Source organism: Apaloderma vittatum, unplaced genomic scaffold, assembly GCF_000703405.1.
Source record: "Apaloderma vittatum isolate BGI_N311 unplaced genomic scaffold, ASM70340v1 scaffold528, whole genome shotgun sequence".
In the NCBI taxonomy this organism is placed as follows: Eukaryota; Metazoa; Chordata; class Aves; order Trogoniformes; family Trogonidae; genus Apaloderma; species Apaloderma vittatum.
The window spans coordinates 111256-134872 of NW_009732185.1; the positions used below are offsets into that span (position 1 = coordinate 111256).

The 23617-nt window shown below is 42.0% G+C and overlaps 1 protein-coding gene across 1 annotated transcript in view; it reads left to right on the plus strand.

Annotated features, from left to right (window-relative positions):
- CACNA1C (calcium channel, voltage-dependent, L type, alpha 1C subunit) overlaps nucleotides 1–23617 on the plus strand; it is a gene marked incomplete at its 5' end in the record, with an annotated part of 196950 nt that overhangs the window by 101787 nt on the left and 71546 nt on the right. Inside the window, 14 exons of the mRNA XM_009875416.1 lie at nucleotides 835–949; nucleotides 1929–2049; nucleotides 2172–2241; nucleotides 8917–9049; nucleotides 10787–10916; nucleotides 14290–14349; nucleotides 14486–14545; nucleotides 18053–18159; nucleotides 19676–19763; nucleotides 20866–20973; nucleotides 21660–21712; nucleotides 21820–21966; nucleotides 22832–23033; nucleotides 23483–23617. The exon at nucleotides 23483–23617 is cut by the window's right edge and continues 45 nt beyond it. Coding sequence (XP_009873718.1) covers nucleotides 835–949; nucleotides 1929–2049; nucleotides 2172–2241; nucleotides 8917–9049; nucleotides 10787–10916; nucleotides 14290–14349; nucleotides 14486–14545; nucleotides 18053–18159; nucleotides 19676–19763; nucleotides 20866–20973; nucleotides 21660–21712; nucleotides 21820–21966; nucleotides 22832–23033; nucleotides 23483–23617 — 1529 coding nt within the window. The remainder of the gene's footprint in view (nucleotides 1–834; nucleotides 950–1928; nucleotides 2050–2171; nucleotides 2242–8916; nucleotides 9050–10786; nucleotides 10917–14289; nucleotides 14350–14485; nucleotides 14546–18052; nucleotides 18160–19675; nucleotides 19764–20865; nucleotides 20974–21659; nucleotides 21713–21819; nucleotides 21967–22831; nucleotides 23034–23482) is intronic.

Sequence of the window (23617 nt, forward strand, 5' to 3'; positions counted from 1 at the left end):
TGGAGCCATTAGACCTTGAAGCCCCAGGAGGGGGTGGCTGCATTTCCAGACTAAGCCTTGAACTGGGGTTTACTTAAAAGTTATCATGGTGTAATAAGACCGTCTCTCAAGAAAATTATAAAAGAAGCTGGTGTTCAGATATGTAACATGAGATCTGAACTTTGACTGGCAAAACAAGAGAACAGTTGGGACTTCTTGCCCTTCAGCTACGTGGACATGGCTGGCCATGCATGGACTCTCTGCTAGGAGATGGCAGAGTTTTCAGCTCAACCCTTCAGTGCCCAGACTAAATTAATTCCTTTTTGGTTGCCTCAGAACTGCTAATGAGAGTGCTGCTTTTGCTGTCCGTAAAATTCACTCATGTCCGTGGAAATACCTATGATGAGGTTAACTCAAGTACAGAGGCCAAAACTGGAAAGCCCAAGTACTTTATGGTATGAAGCTCTAGCATATAAGTGTGCTTTAATAAAATTGACATAAACTGTTGAAGGTGCAAAACTTTCAGCACCCCCCTTATCTTCAGGGGGATTTGTGGCACAAAGTGTGAGTCTTTTGGGAAACTGGAAACTAAGATATAAGTCTGGACTTGGGTGTTTTATATCAGTCTTTCTGTTGTGAAATTTTAGAAACCCCACACACTGTGTTAGCCATTTGGATTGAATGTGTAGGTTTGTGTGTGCTGAATGCTCATCCTGAATGTTTGGGTGAAATTAAAGTTTGGAGAATCCAAGAAATCCGATGACAGGTTGCTAAAAATTTTCAATTAAGAAACCTTTGTCATAATGTTGTTCTCCAGTTTTCAAACCCCATTTTCTTTAAGTAGCACACAAACAGATATACTGCTGAATGTATTTTTGGCCATTGCTGTGGACAATCTTGCTGATGCTGAGAGTTTAACATCTGCACAGAAAGAGGAGGAAGAAGAAAAAGAAAGGAAAAAGCTAGCTAGGTAAATCCGTTTGCATACACCTATCCACACACATATGCATTCATTTCTGTGAGTATAATAACACACATTATGCGCATATATATGTGCACATTTGAGCTGGGAGTCCCCACAGTTGCAATGGTGTGAGCAGAGGAAAGTAATTCTCGGTGCTCGAAGAGCTTTCAGGGCATCAGCAGAGAATGAGTCTCAAATAGTGTCAATCTTACAATCCCCTACGAATCTCTCTATTTCCTTCCGATTGCTTTGGGCCACAAGACATCTTTTCAGACTGTCATTTCCATGACAAGATTCAGCAGCTTCCTTTCTCTTTTGATGCCACTTGCTGTGGCATCTTGCCAGTTCTTTTAGTTTTTCTTCAGGCTCTGAGGAGGCATGAATTGGGAATGACAGAGAATCTCTGTCATTCCCAGCTGCCAACAGCAGGGAAGCCTCTCCTTACTGGTTATTTCTAGTCACTGCCTTCCAGGCTGCTTGGAGGAGATCTCTTGTGCAGGGGTTCTGCTTCATCCTGCATGCTAGTCAGCAGGTTTTCCTGGCTCTGGGAGTGCAATGAGGGGCAAAACTTTGTAAGCAACCCAGTGGCAGTCCACGAGATATGGATTGAAAATGGTTCATGCCTTTGTCATTGGGTGAACACAGATCTTTACTGACAGACCTAGAATAATATGCAAGTGTGTACAAACACACAGATACATACTTCCCCCACTTGCACATGCACACCCACCCATCCATGCTCACAACCACATGCCATTGAGAAAGCTATAAAATAAAAGGATGATATATAAAATTAGAGCAGAGTCTCTGCCTTTTCCTGCAGATGAGGACAAGGTGGAATTGCTGGCGTGTAAGCTGGATGCGGAATGGAGATGCCAGCCAGCTGTTTGTTCTCATGGTGTGTGCTGTACTACATGAAGTTCCCGAAAGGGAAACTTCTTTTCACCTTTATAACTCTTTACTTTTTATCTCGTAAAATTGTTAGGACTGCTAGTCCTGAAAAGAAACAGGAGATAGAAAAAACAGCTGTGGAGGAGGAGACAAAGGAGGAGAAAATCGAACTGAAATCCATCACTGCTGATGGAGAATCTCCACCTGCTACCAAGGTATGGCCTGCTGCCAGCCAGCACTCTGTGCAACGATGGCATGAACAGCTTGAGTTTCTGAGGGAATAAAATCCCTCTGCCTTGTCTGATAAAGGCATTCCTTCTTCTTCTGCTTCTGTCAGATCAACGTAGATGATTATCAGCCCAGTGAAAATGAAGAGAAGAGCCCATATCCCACAACAGAAGCACCAGGTATGTATCTTCTTCCTCTTACCCCTGATTCAACAAATCAATATTCAAATCTCTGTATATGAAAATATACATATGACTTTGTTTTCCATCTGTTTTTTCAGTACTCAGTGCTCAGGGGAGATTCAGAATAGATATTCATCAAAGACAAAGTACTTAATGTCTTTTTACACTTTTTTTTTCTAATCAAAATAGGCAGAGACATTAGCATAATTTTAAAGGCATAGGATCTCAGCCTAGAATTGGGAAAAGCAAGCTACAGCATGGTTTAGGCTGGTTTTCGAGTCAATTGGACATAAGTAACTTCAGATACGTAAAAGATTGGTTGAAGAAATCTTAGAACTTTGAGCAGTTTTTCTTCAAGAGACCCTGAATGAGGTATGGAGTTGGAGCAGAGGAATTATAAGCTAGTCAGTTCAACTTCCATTCTTGGAGAAGTGCTGGAACAAATGATTAAACAAACTGTATGATTGCAAGATAAAGAGGTAACTAGCAGCCAACATAGATTTGCCAAGAGCAAACTATATCAAACCACTCTTATTTTCTTTTAAAAGGGGCTGACAAGACTTGTAGGAACAGGAAAACAAGTAGATGTCCTATTCTTTATCTTTGCTATGGGTTCTAGCTGTCTTATAACATTTTCATAAACCAGCTAGAAAAACATGGTGTAGGTGATTGGGACAGAAGTTGGTCAGATCGTTTATGAGGAGAGTAGTGATGGCCCAAGTGAAGTTCTACAACCCAAGGTCTTGTCTTCAGTTCAGTTCAGCTCTTTGTTAATGACCTGAATGATGGAAGAGGAAATATGCTCATTACATTTGCAGATGACATGAGACTAGCAAGGACAGAAAGCATGCTGGAGGGCAGCATTAGAATTCAAAGAGCTCTTGAGGAACTGGCATAGATGGTCTAAATAAAATTGAAAGTGCCAGGTTTTACACATAGACAAGAACAAACAACTCACAAATAAAGGGTCTTAGGTGACAGCTAGTTAGGTAACAGCCCTTGAAAAAAGAATCTGAAACTTGTGGTCGCAAGTTCTATGATTACCAACAATATTTTGCTGTCTTTCAAAAGACAAGCAAGTGGAGAGATTTATAAACAGTGAAAACATGACCCTTTAGTCCCGTTATGGGTTTCGTCTAACTAGCCAGTGAAAGCTAACCAGAGCAAAGCAATTGTTTTATTCTCTTCACCGTTGATGAGACGTCAGCTGGGATATCATATCTCATTTTGGATGCTCTGCTTAGGAATAGTGGGCATGAACTGGGAGGAGTGCAGAACAGCGTGGTGAAAGCAATGCTAATATGAAGCAAGAACTAAATTTGAAAGAATTGTGGTCATTTGAGCTAGGAAAGGCAGGAGAATCATCTTCAAATGCATAAAAGTCTGTTACGGGTAAGAGGGGAATTGTCTCTATTATGAAGAGGTAACAGATTTTGGATTCGTACCAGGGAATTTTCAGATGATGAGGCTAGGAAAGATCACAAAGATGGTTGCGGAAGGCCAGCATCACTGAGTGTTGGTCAGAAAAAAATTGGCCAGGAACAACTTAGATATAATAATTAGTTGATCCTGACTTGGTAGAGTCACGAACCAGAGGGCTTTTTGTGATCCTTTCCTGCTCTTCTGTGTTTTTATGATTATTTGACAGGCTGTAACATGTAATAAAACACAGTCTCTCCTATTCCATGATTCCTAATAAATGTCTGATAGTAGGTTGATGTAATAGGGTAAAAAAAGACACAATAGTTCATTTAAAATAGATGGGTAAGGGTTTCAGACTAGCAAACACCCCACTTGTTCATTTTATTCAATTTTCAGTACAAAAACTCCCCACATTTGCTATACTTGTATCCATCCATATTTGTAGCCCATTTGTCAGAAATAGAGTCCGGTTCCAACACCATGCAATGCTGTTGTTAAAACATCATCTGGAGCAGATCATTCTGGCTTTAATTTTGTCTGCACCTCCGTAGGGACAAGCATTTACTGGACACACATCCATAGTTGCAAATGGATTTGTGGGAGTCTGTAGTCAGAAGCACAAATTAAAACAGCTTGATACAGTTCTGTTTCTCATCTGGCTTGGATTTGCAGACCATTACATTTTTTTTCAAGTTAAGGTACAACCACCTTTATATAAAATTTAAGCCTACTGATAATAGAATTGTGTTTTAGTTACCTTCTGTGGATAGCTTAGAAATAGCCCAGCATAATCCGGCATGTGAACTACATGGCAAAAATTATATCTACAAAGACATTTTATCTGCAGCCATGCATAGGGTTAGAGTGCAGAAAATTAAGTAAAACTAGCTTTCATTCTTGCCTTGGGGTGACAGTCCTCGGCTTGGCATACTTTTGAACAGAATCTAGAGTTTGAATGGATCTCCTAAAGTATTAGTAATGCAAAGGGACAGCATCTTGATTATTTGCTATTGTATGATGACATTTCTAACAGGCCTGTTCCCTGAATCGTTTCTCAATTCTTTGTGAACAGTGAAGTTGATCTCTAACAGCTCACAAAATTACCTGACCGCTTCTCTCAGAATTCGTGGAAGTCAGCCAAAAAGCTCAGATGCTCTAAAGTTTTATAAATTCCTTGTTAGATCAGATTTACCATAGTCACATATTCCATTCTTCTGTGTAAAGCTCAGAAACACCAAGGCCTTCTCAAAGCTTACGTGACATGTCACATCTACCTTGTGCAGTCAGTTTGAGGAATGAAGGCTCCAAGCCTTTCCTTGGCATTAGTAAGCAAGAATTTCCCAATCCCCACATGTACCCTCTGTTCCCTTGTGACCAAGGTCCTCCATCTGGGTCGGGGCAATCCCAAGTACCGATGTAGGCTGGGGAGTGACTGACTTGAGAGCAGCCCTGAAGAAAAGGACTTCAGGGTACAGGTGGATGAGAAGCTCAAAATGCATCGTCAGTGTGCAGGAAGCCAATCGTGTGCTGGACTGCATCAAGAGATGTGTGGCCAGTAGGTCAAGGGAGGTGATTCTCTCCCTCGACTTAACTCATGTGAAACCCCACTTGGAGTACTGCATCCAGTTCTGGAGCCTAGAGTACAAGAAATATACGGATGTGCTGGAGCGTGTCCAGAGAAGGGCCACGAGGATGATTAGAGGGTTGGAGCACCTCTCCTGTGAAGACACACTGAGACAGTTGGGGCTGTTCAGTCTGCAGAAAAGAAGGCCCCGAGGGTACCTTACTGTGGCCTTCCAGTATCTTAAGAGGGCCTATAAGAAAGCTGGTGGGGGGCTTTTTAGGATGTTGGGTATTGGTAGGACTAGGGGGAATGTATTAAAGCTAGAGATGGATCGGTTTAGATTGGAAGAAGTTCTTCCCCATGAGGGTGGTGAGACACTGGAACAGGTTGCCCAGAGAGGTGGTGGAAGCCCCATCCCTGGAAGTTTTTAAGGCCAGGTTGGATGGGGCTCTGAGCAACCTGATCTAGTGGGAGACATCCCTGCCCAGGGCAGGGGAGTTGGAACTAGATGATCTTTAAGGTCTCTCCCAACCCTGACAATTCTATGATTCTATGATTCTGTCTGACCAGTCCAGGATCCTTCTGCTCATTGGTCCCACTGTGACATGGAAGATGCTGTAAGCCATATAAGGCCCATATAGGAACACACCTTTTCTTACACACTTGCCTGTGGATCCATTTCAGCTGTGCTTTGAGTGAAGCATCCTATTGCTTCTTAGATGTAGTCAGCTGGTTCTACCTGTTTTCTGTTTGTTAGTTAAGCTGTTAACATCTGTAATCTTTCCATGGCTATGTCCTATTATGTCCTCTGAAAACATCCTTCACCTTAACCCAGTATTTGGAAACAATTTCAAATGGCCACTTCCATCTGTTTTCCCTTTATTCTTTTAAGCTACTTCGCTCAGTCTCCCATTTGTTTCTAATGCCTCAGCCAGTTTTCTCAATAACCTCTTCTATTTGCTACACCATGTTGCTCTTAGCTTCCAAAATACTGTGTTTATCTGCAGCTCGTCAGATCACCTATCCTCTTTCTTGGAAGGAAAGACTAGTTCTTCTAGAGATTTGTGTATACTAGAAGGATTATTATGATATGTTTATTGTAGGAAGACAGGGAGCTAGTCTTGCAGTCTAGCACAGAAACAGACAAAGAATGCAGAACGTCAGCTGAAGGTAAAAGCTTGGGATGATTCATAGAAGCTTGAAGCAAAGCAATGTCCTTATGCAAGAGTTCTGGTCTTTGTCCTTATACAAGAGTTCTGGTCTTTGTAGAGTAAAAAAAAAAAAAAAGCAAAAAATGCTCATCATCGAACTTCTCAGTGATGCTGCACTGTATCCTGTGTGTACTTATGGATTCGCAACTAAAGGACATCACCATTCTAATGAAGCATAATTGAATATGACAGACCCAGCTTTGAATTTCCTTCAACTTTAGGAGAGTTCAAACCTAGATCTGAACTTGGCAGCTCAGAGTCATATTTCTTTATAATTTTGTGACAACCTTGTGCAACGTGCTGTTTCTCTGTGCAGGTAGATAGCTTAGATGGTGACCTGAGCTGAGGCTACAATCTTGTTATTCTCTGCCTGCTTGAGCCTCAGTGTTTCCTTTCTTTGGTGCTCTAGACCCTACTTAAAATGAAATCTATTTAGAATGTTATTCTTTATCCATGGCTGAGGAACTGAATGTGTTTTCCAGTCTGAAGGTATGTGGTTGCCAGAATCATTACTGTATTTCTTGCTATGTGGCAAACACAAGCAGAAATGTAAAGGAACAATGTTCTTTATGGTCTTCCTACATGATTGTGGGCATCAGTATTCTGGAGTGCTAGAGAAGAAAACAAATTTGCTTACCTCGCTCATTGTCAGACCATTCTGAAACATGCAGATGAAATGTGCAAGTGAAAAGTATTGCAATACTGCATAAACATGAACATTAACATTAACACCAGTTCTACAAGTGCTATGCACTAAAGTACTTCTGAAAGGATGTTTCTTAACTAAAAAAGCCAGTATTATAAAGTATATTACAATATAAAATTGAGCTGTTGAAAAATAGACCTGCTTAAAAAGTACAAACTCTGTGTACCAGCTCTAACATTTATACAAAAATCCATCAAGTAAATTTCAGCTGAACTCTTGCTACTAGAAATGTAAAGAAAGAATCCTATTTGCATGTAATAATGACATACATTGAAAAGACCATTTTTCTTCTGTCTCTGACATCTAGATTAAGATCCATGCTGATTAATCTGTTCTTTCTGATGGGTCCATTACCAGGTCAAGCACAGTACCTGACCCTAAAGGAACAGAATCTTCCTGGAATTTATCTCACTTTATAGACTTAAGATCAACCTTTTAACTAGAGTTTCCTCCTTTTCACGAGCTGCAAGATGAGTGAGTTGCATCTAACCTGTCAGGCTCCTTTCTTAAAATGTTTTTTCCCATCTTGCTGATTAAGTGAGAGAGGATTGGGATCTTCCAAATAGCAAAATCCTCTCATGTAATTTGCAAAAACAGCATCTGACTTCAGCAGAAGTCACCTCAAAGGTGGAAAGTTGTCTTTCACATACCAGTTAGCCCCCATTTCCACATTTTTTTGTTGAGGGTACTCACTGATCTGCCCAGTGCCTGGAGAACTGCTCCATAGGCATCAGGTTTGAGAGTCTCAGCCTTGGTCCCACCTTTTCAATCCTCCCTCCACTGACTTATGAAAGGGAACAATTTTAAAAAATTGTTTGGTGTAAGTCAAAGTGCCCATGCTACATGTTTGCTCTGGAGCATACAAGCATTCATCCAGGCACAAGCCCAGATGTGGCAGTGGCTCTGTGCAGAGCCTTAAAAGGAGCGGAAAACCAGAACTTGATAAATCGCAGGAGTGGTCTGAAGAAAATAAGATGCAGCTTAGTAAGGATGAGGTCAAAGTGCCGCCCTTGGCAATAGTCAGCAGCACAAACACAGAGGGGAGAGTGACAGGCTAGGCAGTGTTCTGTGGTAAATAATCTGTACTTTATGCAAATCAGAAACTGGCAAATTAATGCCAGAGCACAAGGAAAAGAAGTGTCCATGAAGGACATTTAGACAGAAAGATCATATTATAAGATATAAGAAGTAATCCACCTCAACTCTGCAACCGTAAAACCTCAACTGCGGGTTAATCCTGCATATAATCTGGAAGAAAATAGTAAGAATGATCAGAGACCTAGGGAACACGGCATCTTGAGAAAGACTATTGTTTTGCTTTTGGAACCAGAAATCTTCACAGAGACATTATAATGGTCCTCAAGTATGTAAAAGCCTTCTACAAGAGGAAGGGAATTCTCTGGGTTTTGTGTCCATGGAAAATAAGAAAATAGATAACGGATTTAGATCATATCAAGAAAGATTCAAATCAGTCATTGTAAGCAGCTTTTTTTGCAGAAGGGACAGTGAAGCACCTGAGGAGAGTGTTATCAGGGTATCATAGGTTTCCCATCATTAATGACTTTACAAAGAGACTAGATCAATGTCTGCCAGGGCAAGCACTGTTCAGCAGATGCTGCTTTGGAGAAAGGACGTGGACAAGGAACCTCAACTTTCATGACACTATTTCAATGATTCATAGTTTTTAGTTCTAGTTATGACAGAGACAAATGCCCCAGCACTCTGGAATGAATTTATTTTGCATTAAAAGACAAAAATGCTTCTTGCAGCAGAGGAAGATGAGGAAGAACCTGAGATGCCTGTTGGCCCTCGGCCTCGCCCAATGTCTGAGCTGCACCTCAAGGAAAAGGCTGTGCCCATGCCTGATGCCAGTGCATTTTTCATCTTCAGTCCTAACAACAGGTATTTAAGAGATTACTTTGCTGGAACAAGGAGACAGAGAGCAGGTACCTCCTTTCATGCTGGGCCCCAAAGGTTATGTGGTGCAGAGGCCCCTTGCAGAAGTTCATACGAGAGACCTCCTCTCACCAGTATCTCCTTTAAAGGCCCTGGCACAAAATCCTCATGAAAGCACAACTGTAGCGATGCCCCTCATAATAGGTGTTCATATCACCTGCAAGGCTGATTGAAAACACAAATCATGAAAGCTTCAGAAATAAGGGACCTGGAGGCAAGTCAGTAATTGGAATTCCTCAACATATTCAGGTCCAAATTGCAAGACAGCCATCATGCAATCAGTCAAGCATGAGGTAGGACCTTCCTGTCCTAATGGCTGCTCAAAGTCCACTCCCAGTAGGGAGTTGAAGTGTCCCTGTTCAATCCTACACATCAAGAATGAGCATCAAAGAAAAGGGAGGAGGAAGATGATAGTCCATAGCTCTGAGAGGAGGATGAGGAGAGTAGTTCTTCTCTCACACTCTTCCCTTGGGCTCCTGCAACGTGGCTTCATGTTGCCCCACCTGTCTTTCCAACAAAGATGTGTGAGACCAGCACTGTGAATGGAGGGCTGAGCACAGGCGAATATGTCTTTCCAAGGGTGCAAAAATGAGCTCACTGCCCAGTGATCTGTGCAGTCCCATGTATCCCAACATCTCCCCTTTGGGACTTGGCCTCCAAACACAGCCCTGAAGTTAGGCAAGGCTGTAAAAATACAGTGGAATTCAGAACAAGTCTTTCCACAGCGGGGCTTGTGCCACTCCTACTTGGGTATGTGCAACAGGGAGGGACTGATGATGATTGGGACTCATGCTCTCTAATGCCAGCTTTGCCACCCACCCACTGTCACTTGTTAAAGAAGTAAATTAACCTCTGCAATCATCTGTAAAATTGCTATAATAGGGGCTTGGAGGTATAACAGCCAAAAGTAGATTAATGAAGTGCCTCTAGAATTATGCATAGGACTGTTACGAGGCTGAACTTCTCGTATCGTCATGCCAACATACGGAAGATGCCGTAATGGTCTCCACTAAGCATGCTGCTGTTTGATGGGAGACTGCTGCTTCTTTACCTGCTAGTTTCCCACTAAGAGCACCAAGCACTTTTTATTGAGCTAATGTTTAGCAGACACCTTGGCATGATGTCCTCACAGAAGCCTTTTTCAAATGCCAACCTCCCGTATATCCATTTGGCCAGGTCTATGCCCCATTAGCAAGGCAAATGCCCCATAGCTCCTGCTCAGTTACACTCCAGCTCAGAAAGACATTGGTCCAGCCCAGAGCTGGTTTCTGCTGCTTTCCATCTGAGTGAATGGGGAATGGTTCTGTGAATGAAAGCAAGGGATATAATTTTGGGTTGGCAGGTTTCAGACCACATCTGAATCACAAAAGGCTCCGTCGGGAGAGTGACTGTATGTTAGGAGAGAGTAACTGTATGTTCAAATGTACCAAGTGTGAGTCCTGCAGGCAGCCAGACACTCTGTGTGCACCACTAGATGGTGTGGAGAGCCAGGGATGCCCAGCACCCAGCGGGGCCAAGCACAACTGCCTGCACCCATCCTTCTCCCTGCTGCTGGGGTGAGGGAAACTGCTCTGCACAACAGTCCTCCAGAGTCAGTCCTTCTGGCAAAAGAGGAGGGGGAAATATTTCCCAGGTCTTGCTGTTCTCTGAGAGATAAAATTGTGCCTCTCCTCTCTCTTGCAGGTTTCGTGTCCACTGCCATCGAATCGTTAACGATAACATTTTCACCAACCTGATCCTATTTTTCATCTTGCTCAGCAGCATCTCTCTGGCAGCTGAGGACCCTGTCCGACACCTCTCCTTTAGGAACCAAGTATGCTTCCCCTCCTCGTTCCCTCACTGTGTGTTAGAAGTGTGGCACAAGCAGATCATGTACTGAAGCCAGGAAAGGCAGAAAAGACTGCATCGGAAGCTTTAGGAGTGATTCTCTTCCCTGATTTGTCCTTTTGTAGGCTGTGTGTGAAATCATTGGGCTTTGCAGGGAACATGAGTAAGTGCAGAATTTGGCCTCCAGTTCATTTCAGAAGCGTGTGTAGGGGAAGGAAAGCCGGAAGACTGAAGCAAAATTATTGTTCCCTGGGATTAAAGCATTATAAATGGGCTGTAGAAACATTGATGGGGATACAGGTAATTCTAATTTGGGGGATTTGCCAGTTCCCTTTGGAACATTTGCTCTCCTACCACATTTTCTTTTGAACTAAAAATCCCAGGGCCTGATTTTCACTTTGTTCGCAATGGTGTAAATCGGGATTAATATTCTTGAGTTTGATGCCATCATTCTGGGGGAAATCGGTGTCATAAAGGCTAGAATCAGACTATTTGAGATTATCTTCAGAATATATGCTGTGCTCCTCTTTTCGCCAGCCTGAGGGAAGGAGAGGAGGGCATCCAGCATGGAGATAGATTCTCACTTTCTTTCCTGACCATTCTTATTAGCCTTTTGAAACACTCAGTGCTCCTTAACTTTGCTAGTGGCCATGTCCGTTAATCTGGGGTCATTGCAGAAATCAGAAGAGTCAGCAGTCATATGTGAGACTTCTGATCTCTGCTATCTGCAGTGGCATTTCGGTGCCTTTATGATGGAAGAGCTTGCTAGGTTTAAAGACTGGGACAATTTTTTATGTTGTTGTTTAATAAGAAAACAATTTAAGATTTGATGTTCTACGTTCCCGAAATATGCTTTCCTGAGCATGCATTTAAACATATAGGTGCATGCAGAGACGGTGTTAATGGAGGTTTAGTCCTGAGCTTATCTCAGAGCTGCTTTACATTTTGTCCTGAAGGAGGGTACTGAATAATATGGTCAAACCTGTGCCACCAATCACCCACTTGCGCATGGCTGAGTGTGACCACCACGTAGTGATAAGTGTGTGTCAATATGTATTAGCACTGCAGCATGATATCAGCTGGTATATGGGCTTCTGGCATGCCACAGGAGCTGATGCAAAATCTGTAGCGGAGAGATTTAGGTGAGAAAAAAAAGCAGTCAAAGCTGGTTGTCCTGGATAAAAGAGATGAAGATTTGGGGCAAAACTTGTCTTGTGTATTTGAAGCCATTCATGTTGCGTAAAAATCTGTATTTAATTTTGCAGGTACAGATGTTTAAAATGTATCATCATACAAGGTGACTCTGTCACGATGTTGGGGTTGCAAATGTGCTTTGCCCTTACACTTTGACAGCAGAACAGCAAGATTGTGTTCTGCCCTGTGCTGACTCAAAGGCCTGAAAGGGAAAGAAGTGAGCTGAAAGCAAACTGCCCCTGCCTTGGCTCTGGGACAACATAATCAGACATTAACCTATGCACAAGGACTCATGCAGACCGTTGCTGCTGTTCACACACACTGTCCCAGAGCAGAAAGACTGGAACAGAGAACCCAGCAAGGGCTAGTGAATACACTAGAAGACACTGGTTCTGTCCCAGGGCAGGCTAGTGACTGCGCCTTTCTTGTGTCACACAGGGCTCAGGCAGCAAGTTTTTGGAAATTACTCCCCAGCCTTAAAAGCTCAAGCAAGTCCTAAGAGTTTGCATGATCATGATATTGTCCTGTTTGCATCTTGGCAAGGTGCTCATTAATTTTAATATATTCTAGAGGAAATGTACATTCTGATAATAATAAATATGCCAGCTGACCAATGGTACTGCCTGCACAGGTGGAGCAGTGATCGTTTTCATTAGGCATGATTTCATCTATAAGGGACATCTTTACTAGCTGCAGCTTTGGGGCTGAATTCACCAGCATGCTCTAGCTGCTTTGCAGCGCTCTAGTGATGTAAAGCAGCTGCAGGTACAGCTAATCATCCACTTTAATCAAGTTTATGGCTGCTTTATATTGGTGGAGTCATGTGAAACAGCCTGAGAGTGCCCATGAATCTGGCCCATTGATTATAAAATTATTCCATTGATATAATAACCAAATGTCAGGACCTACAAGGCAGCAATGCAAGGGGACATTTCCAGTTCTAATGGGTGTAAATTAACATAGGATGCAATTGAGATCTGTCCATCCTTGAAATGGCCCTTTCTTAATTCTCTAAGTCACAAAGATTGATAGAGCCCAAGACAGCCTTGAAGAACTGAGAACAGCCTGAGGTCAAATATTGAGCAGCAACCTGACGAAATTTAAGTTGCACAGTGTGGATAAGTGATACATGCCCCCATTTGACATTCAGTGTCTGCAAATCAGTCTGGATTCAGATCATGCTTAAATGGCACGGTCTAAAATAACCCTCTAGTTTGCAGTAGCTACCCTACTGCCCATGGCTTACCAAGCTGTAAGAATTTTCACCATTTCTAGTGTGGATAACATTGGAATACATTGAAAACAAAGAGTTCAATTCTGGTCCCATTAGTCAATAAGAAAGTTCCTATTTTCTTTTGTGAGATGTCAGCTGATCAGCAGTGAAAGACATTTCTGTTCTTGATGCAGTTACTTTGAAAATCACTTTACACTTCTGGACTTGCTGTTGCCTTCTGTGACACTCTAGGGCCACTTTTTGCAGTCTACTATGCATGCCACCAATATTCCAATTACCAAGTCTAAGTTCGTGGGAGTGATGAGTGTTTTCAGCTTGCCTGTTATAGAGGATGCAAGCAGAAAGATGAAAGATCTGAGTCAGGCACCTTTAGCACACAACCAAATTATGATTGCAATACAAGAGCTGGGATTCTGTTCAATTGGCAGAGTCTTTGTTATTCATCCTAATCCAGGGCAAATCAGGATAGAGAAAAATGTAGCTAGAGCATGAATTTGCAGTTTGCTTTTTTTCTTTTGCGAGAGGCACAGAACAAGCCTGAATGGAAGTTAATAAGAGAGAATCTCATGTTTTCCTCTGAGAGACAAGGCATCCTTGTATTCTCAGTTTGGAAGTCTATTTGGGAAAACCCTTGAATCCACTGTTCTTTATCAGATTTGAAAAAATAAAAAATAACTTACAAAAAAAATCCTACAACAACCAAAAAGTTATTTTGTCACTAGAGCCCTCCTGGAATTGTAACTCAGAAAAGATTTCACATAATGTGCTTCTTGTCCTCTGTGCCAGGACCTTCCCTGCATTCAACAGGACATTGTTACAAAACCATTTCCTATACAATCCTCTTTGTATTTGATTTTGAACTGTGATCTCCCACTCAAGTGATCAGTCACTGATCTGCCCTCCCCAATCCTATTCCCTTTTGTTTTTACAGATTCTCTTTTATTTTGATATATTTTTTACTGTCATTTTCACCATTGAAATTGCTCTGAAGGTAAAGTGCCCATATTCTCTACCATTACTTGTTCACAAGCTTACTAGTTTTCTGCCGCTATCTGTTGCTAACACACACGCCTGTTTGTTCCTGGGTCACGCTCAGTACCACTAACCCGATTGTGCTTATTTTTCAGATCCTAGGCAATGCAGACTATGTCTTCACTAGTATCTTTACATTAGAAATTATTCTTAAGGTAACCAATCTGAACAATACACTTACTTTCTTTCCTTCTTTCCTTCTTTCTCTTTTCTTTTCTTTTCTTTTCTTTTCTTTTCTTTTCTTTTCTTTTCTTTTCTTTTCTTTTCTTTTCTTTTCTTTTCTTTTCTTTTCTTTTCTTTTTCTTTTGCTCTTTCTTTTGCTCTTTGTTTCGCTCTTTTGCTCTCTTTTTCTTTTTTGTTTTAACCCTATTATTATCTCTATACAAAGGATTGTTTATCTTTTTATTTTAACCTTTTGGTAGTTGCTTAAAAAGCCTCCTGTGAAATTCTGATATTCAAACTTGTAATTCAGGGCCTTCTAGGGGAAGTGCAATAAAAGGATGATCCTGTTGGAAAAAGGAAGAAGGGACCAAGAAAAAGGCTATCACCCCATAAATTTTTCTGTCCACCCTGGCCAATCTTTCCTAAACAGGATTTGTTTGCCATACAAGGAACCCTGAGCACATACCCCTCCTCTCACACATTCTACAACCCATAGAGAAGGCTTCCGTTCTGTGCTAGTCATGAGGCTGAGCCAGAGGCTGGCCGATGACTTCTGTAATGTTACAAGGTGCACAGTCAAGTAGGAGACAGGGATTGCAGTGCAGGACATCACTCTTCAGGTATGGGTAGGTAACCGAGCTTACAAATCACTGGAACACTAAGGACTGTAGCTGCGAATGAAAATTGTTGCAGTGCCTGTTTGAAACCTGGCTTCCCATTTCTTGGGAACATACTCAATACCAAGGGAAATGTGCAGGAGAATGGTTTAGCTCCTAAGAAAATAAAAATAGGCAGCCTTATTCTTAACTCTAATTTTCCCAAATTGGTAGGCTAATAATTTAAATAACAGTAATTGAGCAAAGTTCTGACTTTCTAAATGCTAGGTTCACTTGGCAGCTTGGTTTTTTTCTCAGCAAGCTAGTTCCAAATGCTGGCAGGCAGAACCTTAGAGTTGCTCAAATCTTGCAGCTCAAGACCCTAATAACAGTATCGATATTGAAGGCTGGCAAGCAGGGTTGCCCCTGCACATTGTTGTAGAGAAATGTGCTTTGTGATATGACTTAAAATCACCAAAGCCGTAATGGTCATCAAAGAGATGTACATATTATGCTTGTGTGCAGTTTGCATCTGTGTTTACACTATAAATCTGAACATGCGCCTACTAAATGGGTGATCAAAAAGGCCTGTCAGAAAAGGAAAACATCTCAACAGCAACACTTAATAATAAAGCCACGGTTCAAAACATCTCTTTGAACTTCTGCTCTCACTGAAGCAAATGGTAACACCCCTTAATGACTTCACTGGGAGCAGAATCTACCCCAACCCATTGGCATATTGCTCAGTTTTCATCAGGGAAGTGTACTGCTTAGTACCTGAGCCTTCCCAATGTCCTCCTGTTAACTTCAGTGGATTTAGGTCAACACCCCTGTCTATTCCCTGGGTTCAAGTGGGAAAGGAATGCAAGGACTACAAATATTCAAGAAATTCTACAGTTGTTATCCTTGTCAGTTCCTGCCTCACAGTCTCCTCAGTTTCTCAGTGCGTGTTTCTCTGCTGCCTTGCACAATGTTTTGGCAACAGCAACATTAGTGTAAATGGTGAGAAACAGAAGGAAAAGATGCTCCTAGGATGTTCAAGGCTGTAGAGAAACAAGCTCCATATACCCTCATGTTGCTGATGACAACCGTAAGCCTCACACTGCCATGGTGGGGTATGGTGAGTGTTAGCAAGTTTACCACCAAGGTTTTTTTAAATGGCATCCTAAAATCTTGTTCAGTGCACCAGATAGGAGAAAGACATAGATTATACATTCTTTGAGAGTCTCTTCTGATATAACAAAACGTCCCAACAGGACTGAGAGAACCACAGTTCATATAGAACTTAAACTTGGCAGAGCTTCCCTTCCTGATTTCAATGGTGTCTCCTTTCTTTCAAGATTGCCATACAAAATGTAACCAGTAAAGGGCATCTTTACCACCTTTGTTATGGCAAGAACCTCTCCCCCTTTCCCCAGCTGAATGTGTCTCTAAGTATAAATTCTAAGCCAAGACCAGAGTTTATACTTTCTCCCCTTCTAAGTTCTGTCTGACTGATTGATAGTCAGTTCCCTGGTGTCATAGATGTTTGGTGAAAAAAAATAACGTGGTATACCACTTGCTCTCCCACCCTCCCCTGAATAAAGTTGTCACAGGTAGGCATGGCTGGAAACCAGCAGAAGGTATGCTATCCTGAGCTATCAGCGGGAGCCAGAGAACTGCAGTTTGAATTTCTAGTTCACACTCCTCAGCTGGGAGTCTGGCTAGAGCTCATCACTGAGGAGCAGTCTCATGGTGTCTGCTTCAAGTTGCTTTAGACATCTTAGATGAGATTCAGAGGACCAAATTTCAAAGCCTGTGTTCCTAACCCAGGTAATGGAGGGACACTGGCAGTTGTGGGGATGAGGTTTCTTCAAAGCAGCTTCATTAGATTGCTCACCAAGTCTAAGGTAGGTGGTATAAATACCCCCATCACCTCATCCTCTTTAACCATGGCAGACTCGTTTAGTCACATTCTGTAAATCAGCTCAGTCTAAAATTCAAATTCTGAGCTCAGAAGTGGGCTGAGATCCATTTCTGCTTACACTGTCACTTAATCCAATTTTGGAGCCGTGATATCTTGCTAAAATCCAGCAGGTATTCAATACCCCTTTGTACCTAGATGGGGCAGAGAATGCCTTATAAAATAGGTAAATTTTTTCCCTGACTCTTCTGGGAGATGTTCGTAATGATTACCTCCACAAAGGAACCACTCTGTCTTGTGAAATCTTACTTTGGGCTTTGTGAGGAAAGATAAGGCAAAAATCCAACTGCTTCTAGAATAAAAATGGAGGAACCTGAGTAGGGATAGGATACAGGACTGAGCTGAATAGAAGGAGCAAACTGAAGAGAGCAGGAATTCCTCCTGTTGTTTCAGTGCAACTCTAAAGCATCAAATCACTGAGGGATTCTGTTTTTATTTCATGGAGTGAAGAGAGCTCAGCTGTCCACTGTGGCAGGTGTAAACACTGAAAAAATGTTACAAAAGAGCCCTTGTCATTTTATATTTTTTTTCTTCAGTTTAGCTAAAGAGGCCTTTAAGCATCTTTCTCACAAGTGTCCTCTGCCATTGAAGAAAAAGGGAAAGACATATGACTGCAAAGAGTAGTTTTTGCAAAGTCATTCTGCTGTTTTTCTGATTCTTAATGTTATGTACTCAGTGCACTCAAAATGCTTATTCTCCTCATTGAACCTAGTATTGGCTTTCCCTAGTTAGGTCTTTCATAGTTATCTTACTATCTTCTTCACTCTCTTTTCTTTCAATGGGGGCTCAACTTCTCCTTTGGGGCCTGGGGGTAAATTGTCTGTTATGTTAGAAATACTGCCCCTCCCCAGTTATATACTCTGAGCTCAACCAGATGGGTTTGGTTTCTGAACAGATGCTAATGGCAAAGTGTGTTTGTGTCTTCATGTGCCTTCCTGCAGATGACCGCATACGGGGCTTTCCTCCACAAGGGCTCCTTCTGCAGAAACTATTTCAACATCTTAGACCTGCTGGTGGTCAGCGTTTCTCTCATCTCCTTTGGGATCCAGTGAGTGAGCTATATTCAACTGGCTGGTTTTTTGGGATCCTAGGGCCAGGTTGGGAGGTGATAATTCAGGCTTATTGTCTTATCTGCGTAAGATTTTTCTCACGCGCCTGGAGATATTTTTCTCAGATGATTCGAGACCATTAAAATTCATCCTCAAGAGGGGAAGTAATAATTAGGAAATGCTACACTAGTGACCTGGAGGGGGTGATCTTCCAGAAAGAGCAAATGAGAACAAGAAACTTGGCCCACTGGGAATCATGACATTTAGCTTTGTTCCAAGATCTCTGATTCACTATATCAGTTCAGGACAATTAAGTGACTTACTATTCCCTCCGAGAGTTTTCATAGCCTCTTTCAAGAATAAGGTGACAATGTTTTGCTACTTGCTAAGATATTGTGGTTCTTGGTCAATGAAAGACTGTCAAGTGCTTGAAGAGCTGTGTGAGAATCTGCAGAGTACTGGTGGCAGTGAGAGTTTGTCTTGCTTCTGTCACACCACTTTGTGTTAGTTCATCTATTAGTTTGTTTAATAAGTTTATAGATTTACTTGACCATGTGAAACACTGTGTATTGGATAGCAAGTTTCCTAAGTAGTGTCACACCTGATAAGAAATAATCTCCCAATTGTTATCATGACAGATTAGTAGCTCACCTATGTTATGTTCCACAGCTAAATCAAGCAGGACTTGTCAGGTCCAATGGGCTTTGAGTCAAGGTCTTAAGAATGGCACAGTGCTCATTTTAACCTCCTGTTTCTTTCTTACAGACCTAACTAGACTCTTTACATATTAGCAAAAAAAACTTTCCCAAAATCAGTAGGAGGTGTCTGATGTCATACAGCATGGAAAAGATTCTCAGCCAGGGTTTTAGTCTTGGAAGATGCAGAGCTCTGCTGTAGTAGGTAGTTGTGTTCGGCAGTTAAAATTAAGTACGTAAGTCATCCTAATAAATTCAGTAGAAGTTTCCACATCCTTAAGTTTGTGTAAATACGTAATTGATTTGTGGGATCAAAGGCCAACCACATTGCAGGATCAAATTCCAGGTGGACAGTATACTTTTTATGCTGTAGCCACCTGGAGTTTCCACTTTTCTGTGAATATTTCAGTGGAATCCTTCTTTGGGTTTTATCTGAAAATGTCTTGTGATGATTATGTCTTGGCACAACTTCCATCTCATAGAAATCTACGGAGTATTTGGCAGCTCGCCCTGCTTAAAAAAAATATCCTACTCATGTTCCTTTCCCTTCATTAATAGAGCAGAGATGGTAAAAGCCAGGAGAATATCTACTGAGCCTGCCATGATCAGGAAGCAAGATGTAAGAAGATAAAATCAGAGAAGTAGTTTCCTTACCCTGAAGTGCCGTAGCAAAGAGTTGACTGTCTAACCATCCTAAGCAGTCTAAGGCTATGTAGGATTTCAAACAAGAAAGGGGGATAGAGTGGGTGAAATCCACTTGCCTTTGCAGCACACCCCATATATTGCTGTATCTCTCAAACCTTCCAATACTTTCTTCCAGGTCCAGTGCCATCAATGTGGTGAAGATCCTGCGTGTTCTGCGAGTCCTTAGACCACTGAGGGCCATCAACAGAGCCAAAGGACTAAAGGTTAGAAGAGTCTCAATGCATTCTGTAAACAACAAATACAAGTTATTTCAGGCTACAAGAGATTTTGCAAGTAGTGTTTCAGTAGAATCCAAAATGATTGTTAGAAGGGACCTCTGAAGTTTGTCTTGTCCAACAACACTGCTCAAGCAGGGGCCACTGAGAGCAGGTTGCCTAGGACCATGCCTAGATGGTTTTTGAGTATTTCCAAGAAGAGAGACACCACAGCCTTTCTTGGGAACCTGTTCCAGTGCTCAGTCACCCTCACAGTAAAAGTGTTTCCCAGTGTTCTGATGAACCTCCTGTGTTTCAGTTTGTGTCTGTTGCCTCTTATTCTGTCAGTGGGCACCACTGAAAAGAGCCTGACTCTGCCTTCTCTACACCCTCTCTTCAGGTATTTATATACATTGACAAGATTCTCCCAAGCCTTCTCTTCTCTAAGCTGAAGCTCTCTCAGCCTTACCTCACGGGAGAGATGGTCCAGTCCCTTAATCATTTGTGGCCCTTTGCTGGACTCCCTCTAGTATGTCCATGGCTCTCTTGTACTGAGGAGCCCAGAACTGGACATAGTACTCCTGGTGTGGCCTCACCAGGAGGGGAAGGATCACCTTCTTCGGCTGCTGAAAGTATTTTGCCTAATGCAGCCCAGGATACCATTCATCTTCTTTGCAGCAAGGTCTCATTTTCAACTTGGTGTCCACCCCCAGGTCCTTTTCAGCTGGATGGCCCAGCATCACTACTGAAGTTACATGATGTAGCTTGCTAGGGCTACAGATGGGCTTACAAGTCTATTTTAACACAGCCTTGCTGTATTAGAAGAACCCCTTCCTGTGGGCTGGTGAATGCCTGACTGTGTAAGTCGATGCTGCTGGAAGTTTCATAGAGCTGAGCTCTGTTATCTTCCTGTCCCTTTCTGCCTTCTTCTAAGAGTGCAATGAGAAACATAACAAGTTGGTCCTCTCTCCTATTTCCAGAGACATTACTGAACGGGCAACAGTTAAATGAAATTCTTTTAGTTGCATTTTCAGTCTTGGGCTTCTCCCTTAGCCAGAGCAGCTCAGAACAATCCTGCAAGTTACTTTTTGTTCCTATCTTCCGTTTGCAGCATGTGGTCCAGTGTGTGTTTGTCGCCATCCGAACCATCGGAAACATTGTGATTGTCACCACTTTGCTGCAGTTCATGTTTGCCTGCATTGGAGTTCAGTTGTTTAAGGTAAAACCATCGGGCCCATTCGCTAATCCATTACACTGAGCTGTATTATGGGGTAGGAAATAAAATAGCATGAAGCAGCTTGAGGAAAGGGAGATGGAGTCTTCTGTGTGAAAGGCAAAGCATTTGGGGCACTGTCAGCATTACCTGGACTCCTGCTACCAACAGTTCCCTGAAACTGGACCAGGCATATTCAGAAGTCCTGCCCTTCATCCGTAATCGTAAGAAATCATCAGTAACATCAATAACCTTCTTCCTTAAATAGCTTGTAGCATGACTTAGTGCCGTGGAGGTGAAAGAGGCTGTTCTAAAGGATTGGTACTTGCAGACTGTCTACCCCTTATCTTGTAGAGGAAGAGGCCTACCAAATAGTCGCAAGGGGTTGTTCAGTCACTATATGTCTGCCTTTATTTGTTTGCCCTTCACCACCCTTCTGACAACTAGTATTCTGCAGCACTTGGTGGTCATGCACCTCAGGATATACACATAAAAGTATTGTGCAGGCAGATGAAATCCTGTGCTCTGAACTACCCAGATGCAGACAACTCTTGATTTACCCACAAAAGAGCATGTAAACATACTTATAGCTGGTTAAGCAAGTAGTAAACGCATTCTCCTTGCTACATGATCTGCCCTAAATCTTACACTGTCAGGAAATGACGTTTCATTCCTCTTTCTTCCTTTTCAAGGGCAAGCTGTACAGCTGCACTGATAGTTCCAAGCAGACAGCAGCAGAATGCAGGTGGGTCTGACCTTTCCCAGATAGCCCCCTTCACTGGCCGCCTGCTCTCAGGGCCTTTTAGTGAAAATGCAGTTCTGCGATGTTCTCTCTCTACTCTTCATCCACAGAGGGTACTACATTACATACAAGGATGGTGAGGTCAACCAGCCGATGATACAGCCCCGGAGCTGGGAGAACAGCAAGTTTGACTTCGACAATGTCTTGACTGCTATGATGGCCCTCTTCACTGTCTCGACCTTTGAAGGCTGGCCAGAGTGAGTGCTTCTTGGACCAGTGCAACACTAGCAATATTCTCATTCATTTCAAAAGAGAAAATTCAAACGCACAGCATAGTCTTTCCCATTTTAAGTATTTAAATAAATCTAAAGCTTTAAATGTAGCAATAGTAGCAGCAATCATTGTAGTGTTTATGTACTGTGTAAATTCCTCAGGGCCTGCAGGAATTGCTTGTGCACAGCACTGCCTCTAGCTCTTAAAAAATTATTGCCGATAGTAGCAGTAATTGCAATATTTGTTACAAATATGTATATAAGAGGCTATAAAATGCCTGTCAGGCACTTATCAGTATTGCTAGGTGTTGCAAATTTCCCAAAGGAGCCAGCAAGACAATATGACACACAGCAATGCTCTCTCTGCAGACATGGGATGTCTTACCAGGCTATGCTGTCTGTGCCACAGCGGCCAAGGAGTCCCACAGCTCCACTCTGTCAGAATGACATGGGCATGCAGAGTATCGGGGGGCTGACCCTGACCTCTGTCACTGGGTGATGACAACAGCAATGTTAACAAATGTTGAAAGTGCTGATATCTCCTTTCCTCACAAAACTCAGTTCCTTGTCTTCTGTTAGCTGAAGGGAATACTCTTGGTTTAAATCTTAATCATTCAACTACGAAAACATTTCACCCCTGAACAGGTTCAAATGTGTAAAGTTAGTAAGAGCTGTGACTTCTCTTTTGCAAGAGTTTACACTCAAATCAGTGCAAGTCTGTGCATCTGCAAATGTGAATTAATTTTGATAGAAGTAGAAGAAAATCACAAAGTTAAACTTTATAGCATTGCCTATAAGGCCTCAAGGCAGTTGCAGATTTTGTCTGCATTGGGCTCCTGTTTGCTTTCAGGTTGCTGTATAGGTCCATTGATTCCCACATGGAGGATGTAGGACCCATCTATAATCACAGGGTTGAGATCTCCATCTTCTTTATTATCTACATCATCATTATTGCTTTCTTCATGATGAACATCTTCGTTGGTTTCGTCATCGTCACATTTCAGGAACAAGGAGAACAAGAGTACAAGAACTGCGAGCTGGACAAAAACCAGGTAATTTACAACACCTTGTTGCCATTAAAGGTAGAAAATGCATTCAGAATAAGCATTTAAGAGATAATACATACAGAGAGAAACATGCAAAGATTGCCAACAAGATAAAGCAATAAGCTGGCTTTACTGTCATCTTTCAGGAATCAGGTAAAAAAAGTCTTGTGAGATTTGATCAAAGGACAATGTTAACTTAAAAATGTGTGCTATAACATTTGATTCACTGAGATTAGAAGAGCATGACAGCATTATCTGGCCAAAGTAAATGCATATGAAGCTTTTCAACAGGTAGAATATGCACATTCAGATTACAACCTAAAAGAAACTCTTCTACTAAGTTTTGCCATTTCAGTAAAAACCTTGAAACACATTGTATTTTTATTATATTTGGAGGTAGCAGATCAACCTATATCTTGGTTTTGATTTTTAAATCTACCCTGTCTCTTTCACAGCGCCAGTGTGTAGAATATGCCCTGAAAGCCCGGCCCCTGCGACGATACATCCCTAAAAACCAGTACCAGTACAAAGTCTGGTATGTGGTCAACTCCACTTATTTTGAATACCTGATGTTCGTTCTAATCCTGCTG